At 42.1% G+C, this 24309-nt stretch overlaps 1 protein-coding gene across 4 annotated transcripts in view; it reads left to right on the top strand.

Annotated features, from left to right (window-relative positions):
* PUS7 (pseudouridine synthase 7) overlaps window positions 1–24309 on the top strand; it is a 42167-nt gene that overhangs the window by 16273 nt on the left and 1585 nt on the right. For 3 of the 4 annotated variants that reach the window (XM_074942495.1, XM_074942494.1, XM_074942492.1), the window contains exons 7-17: window positions 664–681; window positions 3445–3556; window positions 5844–5921; window positions 14022–14150; window positions 14465–14590; window positions 15240–15301; window positions 17712–17872; window positions 18780–18906; window positions 19159–19260; window positions 19356–19485; window positions 23787–23878. In XM_074942495.1, the coding sequence (XP_074798596.1) occupies window positions 664–681; window positions 3445–3556; window positions 5844–5921; window positions 14022–14150; window positions 14465–14590; window positions 15240–15301; window positions 17712–17872; window positions 18780–18906; window positions 19159–19260; window positions 19356–19485; window positions 23787–23878 (1137 nt within the window). The remainder of the gene's footprint in view (window positions 1–663; window positions 682–3444; window positions 3557–5843; window positions 5922–14021; window positions 14151–14464; window positions 14591–15239; window positions 15302–17711; window positions 17873–18779; window positions 18907–19158; window positions 19261–19355; window positions 19486–23786; window positions 23879–24309) is intronic. The other variant, XM_074942493.1, reaches the window with a different exon arrangement.

The raw sequence follows: 24309 nt of genomic DNA, 5'->3' as shown, positions 1-24309 counted from the left end.
AGGATTTAATGTGTTTTAAACTTAGATTCTTAGGCCCTGATCCTGCAAACATATTTACATTTGTAAGTTCAGTGGCTACCCATGTGCAAAATATTACTCAACATGCATAAATGTTTGCAGAATGGGGATACTGGACTATAGGCTCTTTGGGACATGGACCATATCTAAGTCTTGCATATGTGCAGTGACTAACACATGGGGACTCAATCCTGAATGGGGTCAGTGGGCAAGAAACACTTGAAATATTTAGTAATCTATTCTTACATGAGAAACATGATGAGGTATGCTTGTGGGGATAAGGGTTACAAGAATGTTTTCTAACTTACTAAATTACAAGTGCTTTTGTCTGTGTGGTATTTAGAGTACTTCAGGCATGGACTTATTACTTCAGTAACTTGTTGGCAGTGCTGTCCATCATTGTCCACAGTGAAGTTTGTTGTACCTCTGATTGAAACTTTCCGTATATTTACTGTTTGCCTCTGCACGATTCCATCGCATAACCATCTAAATCACTGTCACCAACCACGTAATTGTTGGATGCTATAGAAGTCTACAGCATAAACAATCATAACCATAAACCTGCATGTTCACCTCTAAAACCCTTCAATAGTTTAAAAATTAAACATTGCTCTTTTGTGCTCTTTATGCTATACATTGGGACAGAGGTCAGAACTGCAACAGGTAAGATATGTTGGTATTTCATGCTGGTAAAATGAAATGCCAACCATTCAGACACACTAAATAGTGAAAGCATTGGCCAAACTAACAAGAATTAAATATAAAATCTATGTATAAGCAATGTTAAGTTTTCACAGAAAGTGACGAAGCTGGTGCTGCACCCTTCACACATGCAGTTATGGGCTTCTGTCTTGCAAGTCACTTGGTGCGGACCCAATAGTCCACCCACATGGAATGGCTTGCAAGATCAGGACCAGGGCTGGATTAAGGCATAGGGATGATGAGTGAGTGAGATCCTGGCCCCATTGAAATCAATGGTGAAATTCCCTTTGGTGTCAGTAAGGCAGGATTTCACTTCATAGTTCTATGTTTAGAGTCCCAATTCCCAGAGTCCTGTGAGTTTTACATCAGATTCATAGGTTTCATTAAAAAAAACAAACAAGTTTTTAGCCCTTGTGGTTGTAATAAAAAGCTTGAAAACATGAATCAAGAATAAGTGATGCAGCAATGTCTGCCTGAATGTGCAGATAGCCTGAAGCAATACCTCTGAGAGGTATGAATTGTCTTATTCATCTCAATGGGGTGTTGACTCCAAGACCCATTGATCTGGGAGGCTGTGACAACACCACCCCAGCAGAGGACTGTATGTGCAGCAGGAGAAAGAGAGGGGAGGCAGCTCCACCCAGCTATCCAAGTAATGTGGGCTATGGTGCCATCCCTGCTTCTCTGGCAAGGGAGAGACTCCAGCCACCCCACTCCAAGGGGGATGGATGGGGCCATGGCATGGGCATGGGGTTGTAGTAGCAGATGGTATGGTGTGTGCTTAGGTTCCCAGGTTGCCTTACTCTGGTTTTGATCAGGGCTGGTGTTTTTGAAAGAAATCCAAATGAAAGTGTGCAAAATTGAGCAATCGATGCATTATGGAGAAACTTTCAACTTGGAAATGATTCTCCCTGTGAATCGTTTTTTCCCCTTGTCCTATTTTAATGGCAGAAATTTTTGTGCAATCTTTGTTTTTTAAACCTAATTTGCTACTTTAAAGTTATAATTTGTACAAGAGTAAATTGAGATCACAGAGGATTGATGAATTGAGAAGGAGAATAAGCAGGAGCCAGTGAACTCCTAACAAAAAGACTGTGGACCATATCATTAATATTATGAAGAATTTTTTTGTTTCAGTGGAGACTTCGCTTAAACATTGATGGCCAGTACAGCCCATGGTTTGCATACAAATGTTCCTGGTATTTTTTTTTCCCAAGGGAGACAGAGGCAACTCTGCTTGTGTTCTCTCTAAATATTGTAGTACTCCGTGTGAGGCGTTATCTTTCAGTGAGGAGTTAGGGCTGATGATATTGCTTCCTTAAAAAACACCAACTCCTCTTTCAGGCTTTTGTCAGTTTTTATTTAAAAAATCCATATTTTAAACCTAGGCCTTCCCTACAGGAGATAAGTATTTTTCGGTATAACCTAAAATGTTAATTTAAACAAAGATTAGTAGTATGTGTAAAACCACCACCTCCACCACCACCACTCCTCCCCCCATGTGGACACACTTATACTGGAATAAGAGTACTTTTTTTCAATTTAGCTTTCGTTGCCTGGGAAGGGGTTTAAGATAAAATGAAAAAGACACTCTTATATGAGAGTGTCCACATGGTGGTTTTATACGTGTAAAACTTTTCCATTTAGACAAGCTGTTAGTTTTTATGCCTTTTATAAAAAAAAAACCAACAACCCCAAAGGGCCTGTTCCTACTCCCACTGAAGTCAAGTGCCTCTTGTTGGCCTCTATGGGAGGAGGATTGGGCCCACAATGATAGATGATTATGCAATGCACATTTATCTTTGAAAACGTTACTGTGCAGTAATGACTTTAATATTTTGGCAGTCTTGCTTCCCTTTCTATGAAACCAAAAATGATTAAACAATATCATGAACCATATTTTAGACTAGAGACACATTGCATAACTTGAAAATATCCAAGGTGAATTTGAATTATTAATTAATTTAGAAAATTGGCCCAAATTTAACTCCGTTGTGAGACTTGGTTACCAAACTTCAACTCAAAGTGAATTCTTACCAATTATAAAGCCCTTAAAATTTGTATATGATATAACCCAAGCTCTAGTGTTGCATGCACGATGCTATAGAAATAAATAATACATTATTAATGCCATCCTTAAAATAACATAGTTTGCTTTTTGTGAAGAATATAAAGGGCTTGCTTGATCCAATGACCAGTGGAGTCTTCCCATTTGGTTCAACAAGCATTGCATCAAACCCAAAGTGCTGGACGTTGTTCAAAGTGAAGCCGCTGGTAAAACTTGGATTTACTTCAGTCAGAATGAGATTGGGGTTGGGGCAACAAATAAACCACTGGGAAAATATTCCAACAGAAGGACACTTTCTTTTGTCATGCAACTCCTGGTAATGTTTGTGTAAGTCACACGGCTAAAATCTTGTATTGCAGTATAAATTTACACCACAGTGGATCTGCAGAAAGTGCATTTTTTTCATACTTCATAACTGCCAGAGAAACAAGGTGGGTGAGGTAATCTTTTACTGGACCAACTTCTTCCATTCAGTACTTTTATTTTCTTAAGAAAGAAGCAGATGGAAGCTAATTGAAGTCACTGAGAGTCACGTGTTTGTTTGAAAATGGAAACTGCTGTGGCAAGTAAATGAACCCTGATTGCAAACGAGGATAACAACTGATAATGTAGTTTACAAATTGTCCTTTTATATGTCTTAACTCTTTGTTTTAAAGATCCAAGAAAACATTCATGGCCAAAATCTAGGGGAAGCTACTGCCACTTTGTATTATACAAGGAAAACAAGGATACAATGGATGCTATTAATGTACTATCAAAATTTTTAAGGTAAGAATATTATTTTGTTGCTTTGAGACACAACAAAAACAACTAAATATTTAATGTAAACATTCTGCTTTAAAATCCGTATGCCAAAACCACACAGGAAATGTATTGTCACAATATATTTGGTAACTGCAAAATATTTTTGTTTTAGGAGGTCACATTTGAAATGCTTCGCTATGTTAAGAAAATAGTTCTAAACAATAAAAAATGGCATACTGTCAGGCATGCTTTCAGGCTTGGTCTTCAGTGAGGGAAAGATTTGTGTTTGACCGCCTAACTTGCATGAAGACTACAAACTGTCTTGTATTCACTAGGATTTTACCCTGAGTTGGTGCATTCTTAACTGAAGTTAAGTGTGCACTTTTATTCTCAGGGCTTGTTTATACCTGAAACAGTACAACGGCCCAGTTGCAGTGCTGCAGCTGCACTGCTGTGGCAAGTGAGTGTGAGATTCTCCCATTGGTGTAGGTAATCCACCTTCTTGAGAGGCAGTAGCGAGGTCGATGGAACAGTTCTTCTGTTGATCTAGCACTGTCCACTCTGGGGTTAGATCGGCTTAACTGTGTCACTCAGGGGTGTGGATTTTTCACACCCCTGAGCGATGTAGCTGGGTCAGCCTAACTTTTTAGCGTAGACCAGGCCCCAGTGAAGACCAGGCCATGCAGCATATCTTTTACTTTAGGGATTTTAAATGTGCAGTTGTCCAAACATACAGTGGATGTACTTAAAAATATCGTTGCGGTCATTCATATGCAAATCAGTTATTGTAGCCACTGCAGTTGGGGCAGTTAGTTCAGATTAAGGTAGAGTGTAAACTTTAAAACGCAGTAGCTCCATGTGTAAACAAGCTGTAACTGAGATTTTTCTTTCTTTGTCCTGTCCTAATCATTGTAACTCCTTTTTCTATGAAAGGTAGGTGGTGACCAGTCTCCTTCTGCTTGCTGTGAGGGATTCACCAGTCACATAAGCCTTGGCTTTCTGCCTTTCTTTGTGGCCAAGCAAGCCTTTGTGTATTTGTCCTCCCATCCCCATCAGTGACAGTCCTCACTAGCTGTTTTATAAGTGAGAGTTCACAATCCAAGCTTCTGAATGTTTGGCTCTGAGAAATCAGCACCACCTTGGTGAAGGTGGTACTTGTATTTGAAAAACAGGATGCCTGGGAACATGCTACTCCAGCGGTCCATGGAAAGCTTGGTAGAGATTATGCATGTAATGGCAATAGTGCTACCACCTGGTACGCACAAGTGGGATAGCAGGGAATCTACTGACAGCAACATTTCTCTTATCCTGCCTGGAGTGCAAGGGAAAACGACGATGTTGAGAGGGAAAGAAACAGTTATGGAAACGGAACAATATTGAAGTGCACTGACTGTATGCTTATATGAGTGTAGTGTTTGGTATACAGATAGCCGCACATAGAGATAAATGCACTATTTGAATTTCACACAGAAAAATAAGCATGCACTGAGGGTTTTTTTTTTTAATAGTGATTGATTTGTTGTGCATTATTCCATTGAATTTTTTTACTTTATACACCCACACACGAAGCAAATTATTCAAAGTAACAGTGACAATACTGCCTATACGCAAGAGGACTCCTTTATGATTGTTAAAGTAGAACCTCAGAGTTACGAACACTGGAGTTTCAAACTGACAGGTCAACCACACACCTCATTTGGAACCGGAAGTACGCAATCAGGCAGCAGAGACCAAAACAAAAAAACAAATACTGTACAGTACTGTGTTAAATGTAAACTAACAAAAAATAAAGGGAAAGTTTAAAAACAGATTTGACAAGGCAAGGAAACTGTTTCTGTGCTTGTTTCATTTAAATTAAGGTGGTTAAAAGCAGCAGCAAAGTTGTATCAAGTCAATGTTAAGTTGTAAACTTTTGAAAGAACAACCATAACATTTTGTTCAGAGTTACAAACATTTCAGAATTACGAACAACCTCCATTCCTGAGTCTTCATGACTCTGAGGTTCTACCATATTTGCTAACAAAATATATGGTAACTTTCCTGCCTTATAATAATGCCATATACAGCAATAGAAAATATTATATATATATAATGGGGTCAAGTTGCAGTACAGCTTGTGTGGAGATTGTAACTTAAAATTCCCTATTTTTTGTGCATGTAAAATCTAATAAAAAAGTTGTTAGTTTAGTTTTATATATATAATATGCTAGTGAGATTACAGTTTATCTTTGGCCTAATTGTATGGGGCTTGGGTCTCCTTCAGTATCAAATCTGATATTTTCATCACTTTTTTTTTTTTTTTTTTTTAAAGAGTTAAGCCAAATATATTTTCCTACATGGGGACCAAAGATAAAAGAGCTATTACAGTTCAAGAGATTGCTGTTCTTCGGTAAGTGAAAATATGTTGCAAGTAAATTCTTATAACAAGGTAATTTGGCTGTCTTAATAAACATTTAAGAATCTTGGATAATATGTAGCGCACGTAAAACATGTTGGTTTATTAAATATAGTATGTGCACTCTTTATTTTGTTCATCGATAGCATGGACTTTGTTTAAGGTAGGTTAGCTTTACATGGAGAAAACACTATTGCATATCAAACAGAAGTTGCAGAGTCAGGTCCTGATTCAGCAATGCACTTAAGCGTGTGCTCTAGTCGCTTTACCGAATCAGGACCACAGTCACTAAACAAATGTTGTAGATACTATGGAACCCTTTTATTTCAAGAAGAGTTATACCGTAACTGTTTATCTTGTAAAACCAGTGGTACTCAGGCTACAGCTTCTGAGTCATATGTAGGTTGCTTGGGGTCCATTGGTCTGATTGGAGCTGCACCTGATCTGAGACACATAGTAAGCAGACACATAGTGAGCAGAGAGTTGATCACAGGACTGCTCCCATGTTATATAACCCTTGCAAGATATCAGAAGGATGCTGAGTGGTGGTGTGGGACCCACCTATCTGTTGTTAATGTGATCCACCCTGTCACTGGGAACCCATCTTCTTCCTTCCTTACATAACTCCCTCTGAGCATTCAGGAAGGAGAACCAGAACTGCTCCTTGCTCCAAGGTGAAGAAAGAATGAGGAGGAACAGCTCCTTCCTTGGTTAAATGGTAAAAACTTTGTTAACACAGAGGTAAGGTTGCTGGTAACAGCTTGTGCCCTTCCAGAACACTGAGTTCAGCAAAACTCTTGAAAATCAGGAAATACGGTGTTAGGGTAAATGCCACATAACCTTAACTCTGCTTCCCCCCTGCCCCCCATTGGAGCTGGCAATAGCTACTGGGAATTACCGTGTTAGAGGTAGCCATAGCTGTACTGAATGGTGGAGGAGGTAAGTGGGACTGTTTGGTCTCTGATATTGGAAGATCTGAGTCTGAGCCCAAGCCCCTCCCTCTTTCCACAGTGTGTTATCAAAGGAAAGAGGTTCACGTGTACCTGAGGCTCCATTCCTCATCATTGTGATACAGAATTGCATAGGTGGTGTCAGTAGCAGGGCACTGCAGCCTGCTTGCCATGGATATTGCCAGTAATGAGATGGGAGATGAGAGCAGTCTGTGAATTTTGTGATGGGTATGGAAAAGTCTAGGTTTAGGTGGTATCCTGCTCAGAGGACAGAGTTAAGGTTACATGGGCATTTACCTTAACTCTGTGTGTGCTGGGTTTTCAGAAGTTTGAGCTTGACTGGATTCATGTTCTGGGAGGGCATGAGTTCTCTCCGGCAACCTTAACTCTGCATTAACAAAGTGTTTTCCTTGTTTAATTATTGTTGGTTTTTTTTACCATTTTATTGCCTCCCCCCTTTTTTTTTGAACAGAAAGAAGTGTTGGTAGTTAATGGTTGTTTAGATAGTTGTAGTGTAGCCGTAGCCATGAGAACTCCATCATTTTCAGTGGCGCAGCTGTACTGCTGTAGTGCTTTTGGTGAAGATGCTCTATGCCGACGGGAGAGAACTCTGCTGACAGCTTAATAACCCCTGCCTCCGTGAGAGGTGGTAGCTATGCTGGTAGGAGAAACTGTCTATACTGGCACTTAGGTCAGTATAACTTACTATCTCTGCAGATTTTAGAGGACTTAGAATCTTGTTTTGAACAGGAAGCCGGTCTTAACCTTTACTATAGCAAAGCTGGTGCTCTGCTATAATGTACTCCCAGAGCTAGCCTAAGTGGGTGAGATGCAATTTGATGGAGTCTCCGAAAAATCACAAAACAGTGGTGCGGTTCTTTGGCATTGCATTGTAATATTGCATCAAAAAATGAAGATGTACCATAGTATAGCAGCCTTGTGTGTATACATTTCACAATACAACATTTGGAGACCATGTCATGACTCTTTTGTGGCTTTTTGCAACCCCATTCAATAACTATGGGACTCTTAAATTTAAACTAGAGGTTCCCAAACTGATCTCCATAGAGAAGACAGATTATGTTATTCAGCTGTTACAATTTGGTATGTATACATGTGTTCTCACACACACACACACACACACCTCTGAACAGAGTACACCATACAATCTGGTTAAATGAGATTACCTGCTTGAGTGTGAAGATTAGTAATTTGTGGGTCCATCTGATGAATCCCACACTTTGAAGAACAAGTGCATCAACTGATGATCATACATATTCTAGATTGAGTCCTGAGAGATCCCTAGAGCCTGTTGATCCTGCACAGAAATGTGGGGTGTTTCTTGGGGACCAATTGTTAAATGTTCTAATAAATTATCTTTGCAAGTTATTTTGTGTGCAATGGTGAAAGGTGGTGATAACATGCACATTGAGGGCTGTTGATGAATAAGGACCCAGGATGAAACTCCCCATAGAAAGAATTAAAGGGCTAATCTGTACTACATTAGTTCTGCTGGTATAGCTGCACCAGCAAAGCCCCCTAGTGGAGATGCATCTTGTACTGGCTTTTTGCTGGTATAAGATGTGTGTCTTTAGGGGACTTTTTGCCAGAATAGCTATGTTGTTTACAAGTCTGATTAGTCCTGTTGGAGAGCAAGGTTGTTCCCTCAGCCCCATCGTTTTCAACTTAGCCATGGAGTTGCTCATTCAAGCCATCTCCAGCAGTCTAGGCGGTTTTGACCTGTATGGCAACAGCGTGAATATTCTGGCCTACACGGGCTATCTGGTCCTGATCGCAGACAACCCTGAGTGTCTCCAGCAAATGCTTGACATCATTAGCCAGGCTGCCAACTGGATGGGACTCCGCTTCAGTGCTAGGAAGTGCGCATCCCTGCATATCGATGGCAGTAGAAGGGACTTGGTCCATACGACACCTTTTCAGATCGAGGGTGAACCTATGATCTTCCTCAAGGATGGGCAAGCGTACCAACATCTCAGCATGCCCATGGGTTTCTGCATCCAGCAGACACCTGAGGATACCATTGCGGAGATCCTACGAGATGTGGCCAGGATCAACTCCTCCCTACTGGCACCATGGCAGAAGATCAACGCCTTGAACACCTTCCTGATCCCCCGGGTCTCATTCATCCTGAGGGGATCTGCCGTGGCGAAGGTACCTCTGAACAAGGCAGACAGCATCACCAGGCAGCTAGTGAAGAAGTGGGTGTTTCTTCCCCAGAGAGCCAGCAATGAACTGGTGTACATCTCGAACAGGCAGGGCAGAGCCAACGTTCCTACTATGGTGATCTGTGCGACATTGCAGTGATCACTTCTGCCTTCTGACATGCCTGGATGTCATGGTGAGGAACACTGCAGAAAGTGCCATGTGGGATGTCATCAAGAAGTGAATCGCCAGGACTCCCTCCAATCAAGATGTTGCCACCTACCTGAGTGGCTCACTGGAAGTTGAATTTGGAAGAGACTGGGGAGACTTTGCTTCACTCCTGACTCATGCTCCCAATGCTACACAACAACTGGAGAAGCGTATTGGCTGCCGCTGGACATGGTGCAAGGAACGCCAGGAGCTGGGAGTCCTAATGCCACAGGTGAAGAATGCAGAGCACACAATCCTCACTGCAAAAGCTAGAACCATGCTGGAGAGGACCCTGAAACATGCCATCCGCTGCCAATACGTGGAAAACCTGAAACAGAAGCCGAACCAGGGCAAGGCGTTTGAGGTGACGTGCAAGTGGGACGCCAGCAACCACTTCCTCCCCAGGGGCAGCTTCACCCGATTTGCCAACTGGAGGTTCATCCACAGGGCTAAGCTCAACTGCATTCCACTGAACGGAGCCATCAGCCACGGGAATCAGGACAAGTGATGCATGAAGTGTGGCTATGCCAATGAGACACTACCCCACGTCCTGTGTAGCTGCAAGCCCCATTCCAGAGCCTGGAAGCTCTGACGCAACGCCATCCAAGTTCGCCTAGTCAAAGTCATCCTGCCACCCATACGGAAGGTGGCCGTGAACTCCGCCATCCCTGGAACAGACAGCCAACGGCGGCTGGACATGATCATCACCAACAAGGACCAGAAGATCATGATGGTGGACGTAACAGTGCCTTTAGAGAACAGGACCCTGCCTTCCACAATGCCCGTGCTCGAAAGGTGGAGAAATACGTCCCCCTCTGTCCAAAACCTTGAGAGCCAAGGGCTAGCAGGTTCAGAGACATGCACTGATCGTTGGAGCCCTGGGCCCATGGGACCCCAGTAACCAGTGAGTGTTGAGAGAATGCAGAATTGGTCAGCGTTACGGTAGGCTGATGTGGCAACTCATGGTGTCAGACGCCATTAGGTGGTCAAGGGACATTTACATAGAACACATCACCAGATATTGGCAATACCAGGAGGGATGAGCTGGAGTGCCGATGAGAAGCCCAGTCAGGAAAGTATCTGAAATACTTTCCTCCTGGATTGTATTTTCTAAATGGACAACCTACCCTAAATTCTCAATTACTGAGGGACAATTGTCACTCATTGCTATATTAGCTTTCCGCAACAAACTCTCTGTATAACTTGTCATGAGCAATGTACCCGAATACTTGGATGCTAATATCTAAACTGTACTGTTAAATTCATTCACCTAAATGTGGGTTATTGCTGTTTATGCACTATATGTATCTTATGACTTTTAAAACAAACTTTGTATTTGTGGATAATCTAAGCACTCTACCCAGATATACAGACGCTCTTTTCTTAACCTGTGTACTATATAATTTTTAACAGCTTTAATAAAAATTTTAATTCCCCTACTCCCACTCCTAACCAACATAGTTATGCCAGCAAAACTCTGTAGTGTAGACCTGGCCAAAGATGCACTCACATTTGTCTGGCACTTAAAGCTTGGAGGTTCCGTTTGTTGCAGAGCATCTGCACAAAAGGAGGGTGGGTGCCCAGCTCTGGGGTGCTGTTCTAGGGTTCGTGCAGCCTTGGACCAGGGAAATGGGAGGAAAAGGGGCACAGTTTGTTGAGCAGTCAGAGTGGAATGTAGGCTTGGAGAGAGACAGAGGCACTAGACCACAGGTGGGCAAACTTTTTGGCCCGAGGGCCACATCTGGGTATGGAAATTGTATGGCAGGCCATGAATGCTCACAAAATTGGGGATTGGGATGTGGGATGGGGTCAGGGCTCTGGCTGGGGGTGCTGGCTCTGGGGTGGGGCCAGAAATGAGGAGCTCAGGGTGTGGGAGGGAGCTTTGGGCTGGGGCAGAGGGTTAGGGTGCGGGGAGGGGTGGGTGGGCCTTTGGTCTCTGGGGTGGGGCTGGGGATGAGGGGTTTTGGGTGCAGGAGGGTGCTTCGGGCTGGGACTGAGAGGTTTGGAGGACGGGAGGGGGATCAGGGCTGGGGCAGGGGGTTGGGGGTGCAGGCTCCATGAGGCACTTAGCTCAAGCAGCTCCTGGAAGCAGTGACATGTCCCCCCTCCCGGCTCCTACACGGAGGTGTGGCCCAGGTGGCTCTGCATGCTGCCCCATCCGCAGGCGCCGCCCCTGCAGCTCCCATTGGCTACGGTTCCCTGCCAATGGAAGCTGCGGGAGTGGCAGTTGGGGTGGGGGCAGCGTGCATAGCTCCATTGCTGCCCCTGTGCATAGGAACCAGAGGGGGGACATGCCGCTGCTTCCGGGAGCCGCATGGAACCACGGCATGCACGGAGTGGGGCAAGCCCCGACCCCGCTCACCGGCTGGAGCAGAGCAAGCCCTGGACCCTGCTCCTCGGCAGAAGATCAAGGGCTGGATTAAAACGTCTGACAGGCTGGATGCGGCCCCTGGGCCGTAGTTTGCCCACCCCTGCACTTGACAGTTGCTTCTGTAGCAGGGGAGACGTGCTAGATTTTAAAAAGCAGAGTACAAAACAAAAAAGATTAATTGATGTCTTCCTTCTAGGATGTTTTGTTTTGTTTTCTTCTGCCTTATACCCTAAATTATTCACTTCTCCAGTTAGACTGAACATTTCTCAATACCCGTTAAGTTTCCTGTAAAGAGACAAGTAAAAGCTGGGATTGACATCCTAGGAGTGGGGGATGTGCTTAGCTTGCTGCTCAAGTAAAGACGTTGTGACAGGGTCGGGCCAGATGGCTATAGGAGAGTAATAGAAGGCAGATATATTAGCCCCAGGCTAAGTAGGTCCCTTTTCCCTGGGTAAGGGAACAGGGATGGTTCCAGAACAATCAGGAACCTTCTGCAGACAATTAAGACAGGCTGATTAGAACACCTGCAGCCAATCAAGAAGCTGCTAGAATCAATTAAGGCAAGCTAATCAGGGCACCTGGGTTTTAAAAAGGAGCTCACTTCAGTTTGTGGTGTGCATGTGAGGAGCTGGGAGCAAGAGGCACTAGGAGCTGAGACTGAGAACGCGGACTGTTGGAGGACTGAGGTGTACAAGCATTATCAGACACCAGGAGGAAGGTCCTATGGTGAGGATAAAGAAGGTGTTGGGAGGAGGCCATGGGGAAGTAGCCCAGGGAGTTGTAGCTGTCGCACAGCTGTTCCAGGAGGCACTCTAGACAGCTGCATTCCACAGGGCCCTGGGCTGGAACCCGGAGTAGAGGATGGGCCCGGGTTCCCCCCAAATCCTTCCAACTCCTGGTCAGACACAGAAGTCGTCGACCTGGACTGTGGGTTCAGAAAAACACCCAAGCTGAGGGCTGCCGTGAAGCTCCAAGGCGAGCAAATCTGCCAATAAGCACAAGACCCACCAAGGTAGAGCAGGAACTTTGTCACAACGTATACAATGCCTGTAACCATAAGTGGGATTGGCATGCTTGATTCTCAGTTCAGTACACTGAAATCTCTAACTTGCATAATGACAGGTTTCAGAGTAGCAGCCGTGTTAGTCTGTATCCGCAAAAAGAAAAGGAGTACTTGTGGCCCTTTTTCTTTTTGTGAAATCTCTAAGGATTCCTATATCCACCCAGTCTCAGTCATGCTTTCTGTAAGTGTTTGAAAACAGTTTTGTCCCATCTGTAGTAGCAACTTAATCATTTTCAAATGCAGGTTCAGGAGGGATAATATTTTTATTGACAGCATTTTTCAGTAGTGGTCAGATCCCTTGTGACCTAAACCTGAGTTCTGCCTTAGGTGTAAAACTTTGTCCTACAGTGCTAATGTACTCTGTTCGCAAAGCATTCTGAAGCATCAGTACGGGTTTATCTTCACTGCAGAGCTAAGTTGTGTGTTGTCCCGACCCCCACTTCCATCCACACACAGAGCTCTCTCATTCAAATTTAGTGGTGTTTTCGGGCCCCGACTACCTGGCTTGTTGGGGGCTGTGGGTCAGCGGTTCCCAAACTGGATCATAACCCCAGATGGAATCGTGGCAATCCCTAGTGTGCGGAGGACGCCATTTTTCTCTGCATAGCGTGACCTCACATGTACAGTGCATGCGAGGTCACAATGCATGGAGGATGCCATTTTGCTTTATAAAATGGCATCCTTTGCACAGCATGACCTTGCATGCACCATACGCATGGGGTCATGCAGTGCAGAGGACAAAATGGTGTCCTCCATGCTAGGGTTCTTGAAGGAAATAATTAATCAAACTGGGGTCACGCTGGCAAAAATTTTGGGAACTCCTGCTGTAGCCTAAAGCCTGAGTTGTGCTTTCAGGCTGGTAACAAGCCCACTTTGCAGTGAGGATGCAGACTAAATCATTCATGCTGATAATGCCTTCCCACATTTCCCCTGCTTCCTTGTGTACTGAGAAGAACAGACAAGTTCTCCCACAATTTCCTGGGAAAGGGAAGAGCATGAATGAGCATGGGGCAAACATAACTTTGTATTAACATTTTTTGCCAATTAGTCTTCCAGCATAGGTCCCAGGAAACTTGTTGTTGACATAGCTTTGTCAGTAATGGATTAGTTTTCTTGTGTAGATGGGGCTTGAGAATAATGTGCCCTATCCTTTTAGATGATTCATTTAGAATATTTTTTGGAGGCAATACACAAAAAGCAGAGAAACTAAGGGAGTTATACTCCTGTTTCTTGTAATGGTGTTTTAGCTTGAAACCCTGGCATTTCCATAAATACTTACCCATGAGCTTTTCTGAGAATAGCTTGGTCACTGTCTTTTTTCTTTTTTTTCTTTTTAGAATCACTGCACAAAGACTTGCTCATTTGAACAAATGTTTGATGAACTTTAAGTTGGGAAATTTTAGTTACAAGAACCATCCGCTGAAATTGGGAGAACTGCAAGGGAACCATTTCACAGTTGTTCTCAGGTAAAATGCTGCTATATGCCAGGACTTTGCCATTGATGGCTTTCTTAATCAAGTCAGAGTTTTTCAGCCATAAAGTAGGGAGGATACCAGGGGATCTGAGACTACTTTTCTACTACTCTGAAACTTTTCTCAATCAAGGTGTGGGGGAGGGAACTTGCTGGATTTAGGAAATGCTGTATACAATTTATGTTGACTTTTAATACTGATAATGACTGCTTTCAGGAGCCTAAGAGTACAAGTTCAAACTGATCTGATGGCTGTAATTTGAGATGGTTTTACTGTTGGGTGGATTTTTAAAAATAATTTTGTGTTAGAAATATAACAGGAACTGATGATCAAGTACAGCAAGCAATGCACTCTCTCAGGGAAATTGGATTTATTAATTATTATGGAATGCAAAGATTTGGAACCACGGCTGTTCCTACATATCAAGTTGGAAGGTATGGGTTTTTTTAAATAATTGATGATTTTATTGTGTGTACTAAAGAATCATATTTTGAAATTTGTATCTTTGTATAATGTTACATCTGGGTATGTTTATTTATTTATTTTCTCTCTGGAAAGTTTCAGTCATGATATTGTGTGTCAATTTTAACTTTAGCATCAGGAACAGAAACTATGTAAGCAGCTGTATCAGCTGTCTTGGACGATATTGGCTGTAGATGAAATGTAAAATTTATAGAATATTTTGGTTTTCAGAGAACTTAAGTATATCCCTAAAATCTGTTCCTGTTTTTATAATAGCTAATGAATTTTCTAAAAAAGAAAAGGCACCTTAGAGACTAACCTTGGCCAATGGCCCACCTTGATTATCATACACATTGTAAGGAGAGTGATCACTTTAGATAAGCTATTACCAGCAGGAGAGTGGGGTGGGAGGAGGTATTTTTTCATGCTTTGTGTGTATATAATAAGATCTTCTAAACTTTCCACAGTATGCATCCGATGAAGTGAGCTGTAGCTCACGAAAGCTTATGCTCAAATAAATTGGTTAGTCTCTAAGGTGCCACAAGTACTCCTTTTCTTTTTGTGAATACAGACTAACACGGCTGTTACTCTGAAACCAATGAATTTTCTGTTTCATTTTAGAGCTATTCTACAAAACAACTGGAATGAAGTAATGGATTTAATATTAAAACCACGGCCTGGAGGTAGGTTCTAAGAAATATTTTACACATAAATGAACAGAACAGTATTTATGGAGGGAAGGTTAAACTTTTTTTAATTGAAGTGCATATAGACATTCACATTTCTGTATACGGTAAACTTTGTCAGCACTGGAACTGTCCTTTCTGTTTAAAAGCTTTCAGCAAGCTCTTAACAACAAACCATTGATGGATCACCCCCTCCTGTAGTAAAAAAGCAACTGGAAGGGGACTTCTTGTCTGAGTATCTTGGCGAGGATTTCTTTGTAGAGATTTCCTGAACATCTTGTTGTGGGTTGTGCAGGATTACCTTTCCCATGGAAAAACTACTCCACAACCTGAACTTCTGCATCAGCTCTGCCTTTAGCAGTCTCCCATCTGCCACTCCCTGGCAGAGCAGCTGCTCTTGGGGTGAAAAGGGATGCAAAAAAGTTAACACAACCTGGGGCTGTTGTTAACTCTTTTTGGGAAGCTGCATGGGACCAGAGGGAGGACAACCTGCATCCTACCCATTCTTCACTCCTTCCTCTTGTGTGGACCCCATGGTGGAGAGAATGCTTTCAGCAGGGTCTGGTCTGGTGAGGAGTGAGGGGATGGTCCTGGGGAGATCCTGAGCCATGTATTCACGGAGGAGAGGAGATCCATGCACAGATTTAAGTAGGGGGATAATCTGGGCTCACGTAGCTAAAGTTGATGGTGAGGGGCACAATATAAGTCCTTCAAAAGGTAGAAAGTTTGTTTTCTAGAAGATAATAAGGTGATAACTAACAGTCAGCATGGATTTGTCAAGAACAAATCTTGTCAAACAAATGTGATAGCTTTCTTTGACAGGGTAACAAGCCTTGTGGATGGGGGGAAGCGGTAGACGTGGTATATCCTGACTTTAGTAAAGCTTTTGATACTGTCTCACATGACCTTCTCATAAACAAACTAGGGAAATGCAACCTAGATGAAGCTACTATAAGGTGGGTGCATAACTGGTTGGAAAATCGTTCCCAGAGAGTAGTGATCAGTGGTTCACAGTCATGCTGGAAGGACATAACGAATGGGGTCCCACAGGGATCGGTTCTGGGTCCGGTTCTGTTCAATATCTTCATCAGTGATTTAGATAATGGCATAGAGAGTACACTTCTAAAGTTTGCAGATGATACCAAACTGGGAAGGGTTGCAAGTGCTTTGGAGGATAGGATTATAATTCAAAATGATCTGGACAAATTGTGGTCTGAAGTAAATGGGATGAAATTCAATAAGGACAAATGCAAAGTACTCCACATAGGAAGGAACAATCAGTTGCACACATACAAAATGGGAAAAGACTGCCTAGGAAGGAGTACTGCGGAAAGGGATCTGGGGTTCATAGTGGACCACAAGCTAAATATGAGTCGTCAATGTAACACTGTTGCAAAAAAAGCGAATATCATTCTGGGATTATTAGCAGGAGTGTTGTAAACAAGACACGAGAAGCAATTCTTCCGCTCTATTCTGCGCTGATTAGGCCTTAACTGAAGTATTGTGTCCAGTTCTGCATGCCACATTTCAGGGAAGATGTGGACAAATTGGAGAAAGTCCAGAGAAGAGCAACAAAATTGATTAAAGGGCTAGAAAACATGACCTACGACAGAAGATTGAAAAAATTGGGTTTGTTTAGTCTGGAAAAGAGAAGACAGAGGGGACATAATAACAGTTTTTAAGTACATAGAAGGTTGTTAAAGGACGAGGGAGAAAGATTGTTCTTTCAAACCTCTGAGGATAGGACAAGAAGCAATGGGCTTAAATTGCAGGAAGGGAAGTTTAGGTTGGACATTAGGAAAAAAACTTCCTAACTGTCAGGGTGGTTAAGCACTGGAATAAATTGCCTTGGGAGGTTGTGGAATCTCCATCATTGGAGATTTTTAAGAGCTGGTTAGACAAACACTTGTCAGGGATGGCCAAGATAATACTTAGTCCTGCCATGAGTGCAGGGGACTGGACTAGATGACCTCTCGAGTCCTATGATTCTGTGCTCAAAAGGGCATCTTCCATTTTAGCCACGGAATGCATATTAACAGGTAGTAAATATTAGGTTTTATAGGTGGATTTATATACCAACAACATTATTGAACAGGAGTATATTTTAAATGTACTTTAACCCGTTATATTTACATGTTTGTACGTTTGCTTTAAATTAGCCATGTCATGTGTCCTGTACTCCTACTACATTTTAACTACAGGTTAACAAATGAATTAGCTGTTCCAGTAGAGAATCTAGGAGACTTTGGCTCTCTTTTTTTTTTTTTTTTTTTTTTTTTTTTTTAAACAACTTTCACTAAGACATAAGCACACTAATTGCACTGTTTTTTTCAGCTACATTAATATTTTAATCAACTTAAATTTTTTGTTTTGCAGTTAAAATGTTAATCTTAAATTATTGTTACAGCTGAGAAAGGATATTTAGTTAAATGCAGAGAAGAGTGGGCAAAGACTAAAGATCCAGCTGCAGCCCTCAAAAAACTGCCTGTAAAAAGGTGTGTGGAAGGACAGCTTCTACGTGGACTTTCAAAGTATGGACTGAAGAATATAGTCTCTGCATTTGGCATAGTGAGTGTAAAAAGGTTGAGGTTTTTTGTCTCTGTGTTTTATTTTTGTGGTGTTACACTACATTTTAAATGGACTATGTATAAACCTCTTAAATCCATCCATTCCTCTTCTCTGTGTTCCCTTGAAGTACGGTCATATTGTCTACTGAGGGATCCAGACTCACACTGATGTATAATGAATAACTTGGGTGTTTCCTATTAATGCACATGGATGAAAGAACAGAATTCTAAATGTAGTTGCATGCTTATATGGAAGCTGTATGGTTACTTAAACTCATCTGAATTATATAGGTATCTGTGACTTGTGTGTAAGATTTAAGATCAGATTTTCTTTGTGCCTTTAGAGAATCAAATCAAATTAACAGTGAGGGTAATTAGCCATTGGAATAGGTTGACAAGGTATGTGATAGAATTGGCATCACTTTGAAGTCTTGATTTTTAAAAAAATAAAATTGGATCTTTCGAAAATAGTTCTATTTCAACCTTGGATTACTGGGCTTGACACGGGAATTACTTAGTGAAGTTTCATGGTTTGTGTTACGCAGGAGGGTAACTGAATGGTCTTATTGGTTGCTCAAGACCTACAAATCTATGAAAAATAATTAAGTACTCCTTTACAATGTTGAAAATGGGACTCATCTCTACATCAGTAATACACTTGGCAAACTGTTACACAAAATGAAAACGAGCTTTTTGTATTGAGGGGATAATGCATACTTTTGTTTTCCTTCTTTACAAGTAAATTCCTCTCAAATTAAGACCAGAAATGTAGTATACAAACCAAACACCTACATGTTAACTGTGTGACTGGAAAAATGACTTGTTTCAATGTTTATCCATTAAGTGTGGCTGGGTGGTGAAAGTAACTAAAGACACCTATTATTCAGTTAAACATTTTTCACCTACAGATACCAAGGAATAATCGTTTGATGTATATTCATAGCTATCAGAGTTATATATGGAATAACATGGTGAGCAAGAGAATAGAAGAATATGGACTTAAAGCTGTATCGGGAGACCTTGTCCTTAAAGGAGGTAAAATAAACTTCAAATCATTGTTGCTTTGCATGATTTCTTTTTAAACTTTAAAGACTGTTACACCTTTCTTTAAGAAAATTGTGTCAGTAAATGAAGATACAACACAACATTTGCTTCATCCATCTATAGTCAGATACGTTTAAATCAAGAACTTTTATTTTTAAATTCAATTAACAGTAGATGCTTGTGACAGAAAAATGCCACATACCTATGTATTTTTAAATAGAAAACTGTTTGTTTGAATTTTAGGGACAGGTGTTCATATTGAAGAGGCAGATGTTGACAGTTATACTATCCATGATATAGTGATGCCATTACCTGGGTTTGATGTTATATATCCGAAGCATAAAAGTAAGTCTTTTTAATTTTCACGATCACTTAAAACTTAATTTGAACTAAGATTTTAAGTAGATTTAATTTTCTTTAAATATTTCCTTTTCTTGTAGTCGGTGATGCCTACAAGGAAATGTTAGCAGCTGACAACCTTGACATCAGCAACATGAGACATAAAATTCGAGATTATTCATTATCTGGAGCATACAGAAAGATCATAATTCGCCCCCAGAATGTCAGATGGTAAGTAATCATATACAGCTAAGTTCCCTGTAAGCTGCGCAGCAGCCTATTTAGTACCGCACAGGTGCTCAGGGAACCCACCCGGGGACAGCCGGGAGAGGGGTGCCCCTCCCCCAGCCCCAAACTAGCCTGGCACCCAACCTGCGGTGGCTGGGGTGGCCCAGAACTGCCGTGGCCAGGGCACCCCAGCCACGGCCCGGACCTGCCCCAGTGCCCCTCCCCTGGCCCGAACCCAGTCTGGACCAGACAGAGCCGGGGGAGGGGTGCCTAACCTGGGGCCCCAGCCCTGGAGCTGCCACAGCAGGGAGAGGTGCCTCGCCCCTGAAGCCCAGGTGCTGTTGCGGGGAGAGAGAGCTGGGGGTGGTCCTCTCTCCCCATAGGAGCATCCTCCTGCACCCCAAACCCCTCATCTCTGGCCCCAACCCAGAGCCTGCACCTCCAGCTGGAGCCCTCACACCCCTGCACCCCAACCCTCTGCCCCAGCTGTTATACCAATAAAATAAAAAACAAAATGTTATACCAATAAAATAAAAGCCAGCAGGATCTTATTAAAGGGGATAAGGCAAAATGCCACATTTATTGTGAATACAGAAAGAATCATAGTAAGCAGTTAGTTATAGCTATAACATTCCATTCCATTTCATATTTATTCATACACACACACACACACAGGTTCTGCAAGGTTGTTATCATAGTTACCAGCCTTAGAGTTGCTTGTGCCAAGCCACAGGCCAGGTGGCCTGGACATGAGGAGGGAGCAGGGCCTTGTCAGATGCACATCTGATGCTCCTGGAAGTTGGTTTGCAGAATCAGACCCCAAAGAACTCAGTCCCTTGGTTCTGTTTTTATAGGTCTTTGGTCTAATACAAGTCTGTGGAGGTTGCTTTATCATGCTGTTGCTGAATCAATCAGCAGATGGCACATTCCTGACGGCTCCGTGCTGCCAGATGTTGTTTTGTTCTTCGGTTCTCCCATCCTTGAGGCTGTTGGGTGGATTCCAGTCTGCCCTCCGAGAGTCCTCTGGTTGTTTCCACTTGACACCTTCTTCGGCCAATGGACACTGGACTCTTAGGGTGGCACCTCCCTGATCATTCATTTATTATTCACACCAAGCATCCATCCACATACATCCTCTATCTCTATTTTAATCACAATTGTTAACAAAGCGAGATAAATACAACAAAAGGGTGGGGAGTCTCTGTGTGCTGTTTCTGTTGTTACAAAGTATTGCTTTGAGAACAGACTCTGTCTTAGGATGTACTAACACAATTAGCAGCTTGCAAGTTTCACACAGAAAAGGAGAGAAATAGTAAAACCAAGAAACCTCTTAATTAGTAATACCCTGGAATTTAAACTATGGGGAATCAAACTCATTTGTGATTTTAATACAGAACTTCTTTAATATGATCCAACACAGCCCTGAGCCCCTCACACCCTGCACCCCAACCCTTTACCGCAACCCTGAGCCCCGTCCCACACACTGAACCCCTCGGCCCCATGCCCAACACATGCATTTTGTTATGGGCACCAATATGAAGGTCATGTGTCACACATCACCTCCATGTTGGGGCCCATAACAAAATTTTATTCCGGACGTGGGTGGGAAAAATTAGAGGGAACACTGGATACAGTGAAATGTATTTGGAAATAATAGGATGTCCCCAGAATACATGCAGGAGGACTGCAAAAGTGCTGGTGAGCATTGGTCTCGTGTAGCTAGGCCATGATCAGTACTAGTTTGTAGGCAGGAGCAGTAGATATGGATCTTTGTACCACACACACTATGCACAGACCAGTAAGGCATAGGTCCCACTGCTTCACTGGCTCTGATCTGCTGTGGAACACCGTGTACTAACACTCGAGGTATTGTGGATTCTTCTTTGAGTGATGGTCCCCCTTGTATCCCACTGAGGTTATGCGCATCCCCCTACACACAGCATAAATGTAACCTTTCCCACTGTACTTCGAGCCTAGGATGTCCACAGGAAGGTAGAAGAGCAGGATTTGGTCCTGATACATTTTAGCAAGAGACTCTTTTTGCATCTTCAATCAAGCAATTAAAATAAAATACAAGGTTCTGAATATGAGAAAAGTAAAATTATTGACCAGGAATGTGACTATTTTAGACTTGCCCAAGATAATCTGTAGACAGTAAATCATGTAGATTAATATTTGCAACCCCCAAAACCTGGTGTGTGTGTGTTGGGGTGGGGGGTTGTTTTTTAATCTTAGCAATTTATTTTGAGGAAAAGTTAGACTCAACCTGTTTCTTAGACTGGCATATGAACAAAAAGTATATGAAAGGTTCAGTTGTTTACACATTATTATTTATTATGGCTTATCTATTAAAACCTTATTACTGTCACACGTACAGACCAGAACCAGGATCAGTGCCCTCTTATGCTAGGTACTGTACAAAACAGGCAGACATGATCTCTGAAGAGCTTCTGGTCTAAGAGGATGAGAACTATACACAGAGTTTTGGATGGGGGGCACTTAAAAGATTGCTCTTCAGTGTAGCCATTATACACTGGATGACTTCCTATGATGTGGTTGGAGAGGAAAAATAGAGTATGTACTTAATCCAGCCATGAAGAAGTTAAAATACTTTTTAAACACTTCTGATAGTTGTAGAATGCTATTTTTTTTATAGTTGGCATAGTTCTTTCCCATCCACTAATAACCACGTTTATTGTATAATTAGAAATCTTGACATAGCCTACAAAGAAAAAACCTGTGATGTGGGAGAAACTTCACCAACTAGCATATGTGTTTGCATTAAATCTTTTGTCTGTGTCCATTAGTGGTGTTTTTTGTGAATAAAACCTTACTCGTGTTTTATCAGAAAATCAGCCTATCTAGATATAAAAAACTTGTAATTGTTGAGTATGACATTCCGGGGTATCCAATCTAGACCAGTGAGGGACTGTGTCGTCTTTTCCTTGCAACTGGGGTGCCTCACAATGCTTCGCTGCTGTAGCTCCCAACCTGGGCCCCTCACAAACATCCAAACAGCATGCAGGTCACAGTCTGAGAATCTCTGTCTAGCTGCAGCCTGCCAGCACACTCCAGTCTCACACTAGTTACCACCAGCCTTGGTTACCACTTGCAGGGTGACCCCCAACACACTCCCAGTCCCAAACTTCCCCCCCAAAATTGGTGTCCTGCACTGTCCAGCCCTCTCCTGGACACTTCAGATATTTTAGGTCTGTTGCCCTCTAAGGGGATCAATATCCAGTGGTTTGCTACTTTAAATGGAGTTACCCACACAATTCATTTTAAATACAATACTGGATTCTTTTTGATTTAAAGAATACAAAGTTTATTTAACTACAAAGAGGAAGTTTTAAGCGAGTACAAATATAAGGCATTAGAGTCAGAAATGGTTACAAGAGAAATAAGCATAAAATGCTTTCTAGTAACTAAAACTTAACAACTAGATTTGCTTCAAGGTGAAATCCCTTACCACATGTTCCCAGTAACATTGCTGACCAAATTCTCAGGCCAGGATCTGCTCCCAACGTCAAAAGGCTGTTTCTTTTGTCGTCTTAGGTGAAAGTGGGAGAGAGAACTTGGGGTGTTTTTCCCCCCCTCACTTTTATAGTCTAGTTCCCCTTTGAAATGCATTTTCTTGAGGTTTCAGAGTAGCAGCCGTGTTAGTCTGTATCCGCAAAATGAAAAGGAGTACTTGTGGCACCTTAGAGACTAACAAATTTATTTGAGCATAAGCTTTTGTGAGCTACATCGGATGCATCCGATGAAGTGAGCTGTAGTTCACGAAAGCTTATGCTCAAATAAATTTGTTAGTCTCTAAGGTGCCACAAGTACTCCTTTTCATTTTCTTGAGGGTTACTCCTAGATAAAGTTCATTCCTGCTGTGAGGACAAAGACAAGGAGTCTCATGGTGAAAGAGGTTCCATGCTATTGTTTGCTAAAATGCAGATCAGTTTGTTGCTTTCCCACTTCCTTTCCAAAGTATGGCCACTTGACAGGTGATTGCCCATCAACTTTGATGACACCTGGCTTGAGGTGCCAGCGTGTCCTTTGTCTTTGAGGAAGTGGTTCACTCAGACTTGTCTGGTAAACATGTTCCAGACCTAATTTTAGTTTATGTTTATAACTTTACATATAATGTTGCTATGCACATATCATGATATGATTGACCAGTTAGTTTTCAAATGATACCTCACAATATTTTGTACAAAGATTATTACAATAGTGTATAGGGTGTGAATACAGGGGTGCATTCAGTTACATTGAGTATTCCAAAATTTAAAAAAACTTTGTCCTGTTTCATAAAGGGAGGTGGTTGCATATGATGATCCTAGAATTCCGTTATTTAATACGGATTTGGATAAGTTGGAAGGAAAACCGTCACCTATTCTTGCTAAAGGTAAGAGTAACAACTTTTCTGCAGGTGTTTTATACACTGTAAACAATGAAGTTTGACCTAACTAGTGCTTTGAAGTTGTAACTGCTACATATCACACACATTGAATGTAAACATAAATAAAAAGGCTACATTTGACAAAACATCAAGCTAAAATGTTAAAGGATGCGCTCAAAATTAGGCTCCTATATAAGTGACCTGATTTTTCAAAAGTGCAAGCATTTGCTCAGCAGATCATATTGACTACATTATACTCTGCTTCTAGCTATCTACAGAATCAAATGAGCACATGCTTAGCACTAAGCATATGCTTAGTTAAGTGCTTTACTGAAGAGGGACAGACAGGCCATAATTCAGCAAAGCACTTGACCATGCGCTTGACTTCAAGCATGTGAATATTCACTTTCAACTTCATTGGGACTACTTATGTGTTT

The sequence above is a fragment of the Natator depressus genome, chromosome 1 (assembly GCF_965152275.1).
Source record: "Natator depressus isolate rNatDep1 chromosome 1, rNatDep2.hap1, whole genome shotgun sequence".
NCBI lineage: Eukaryota > Metazoa > Chordata > Testudines > Cheloniidae > Natator > Natator depressus.
This window is presented reverse-complemented; position numbering and strand designations above follow the sequence as displayed.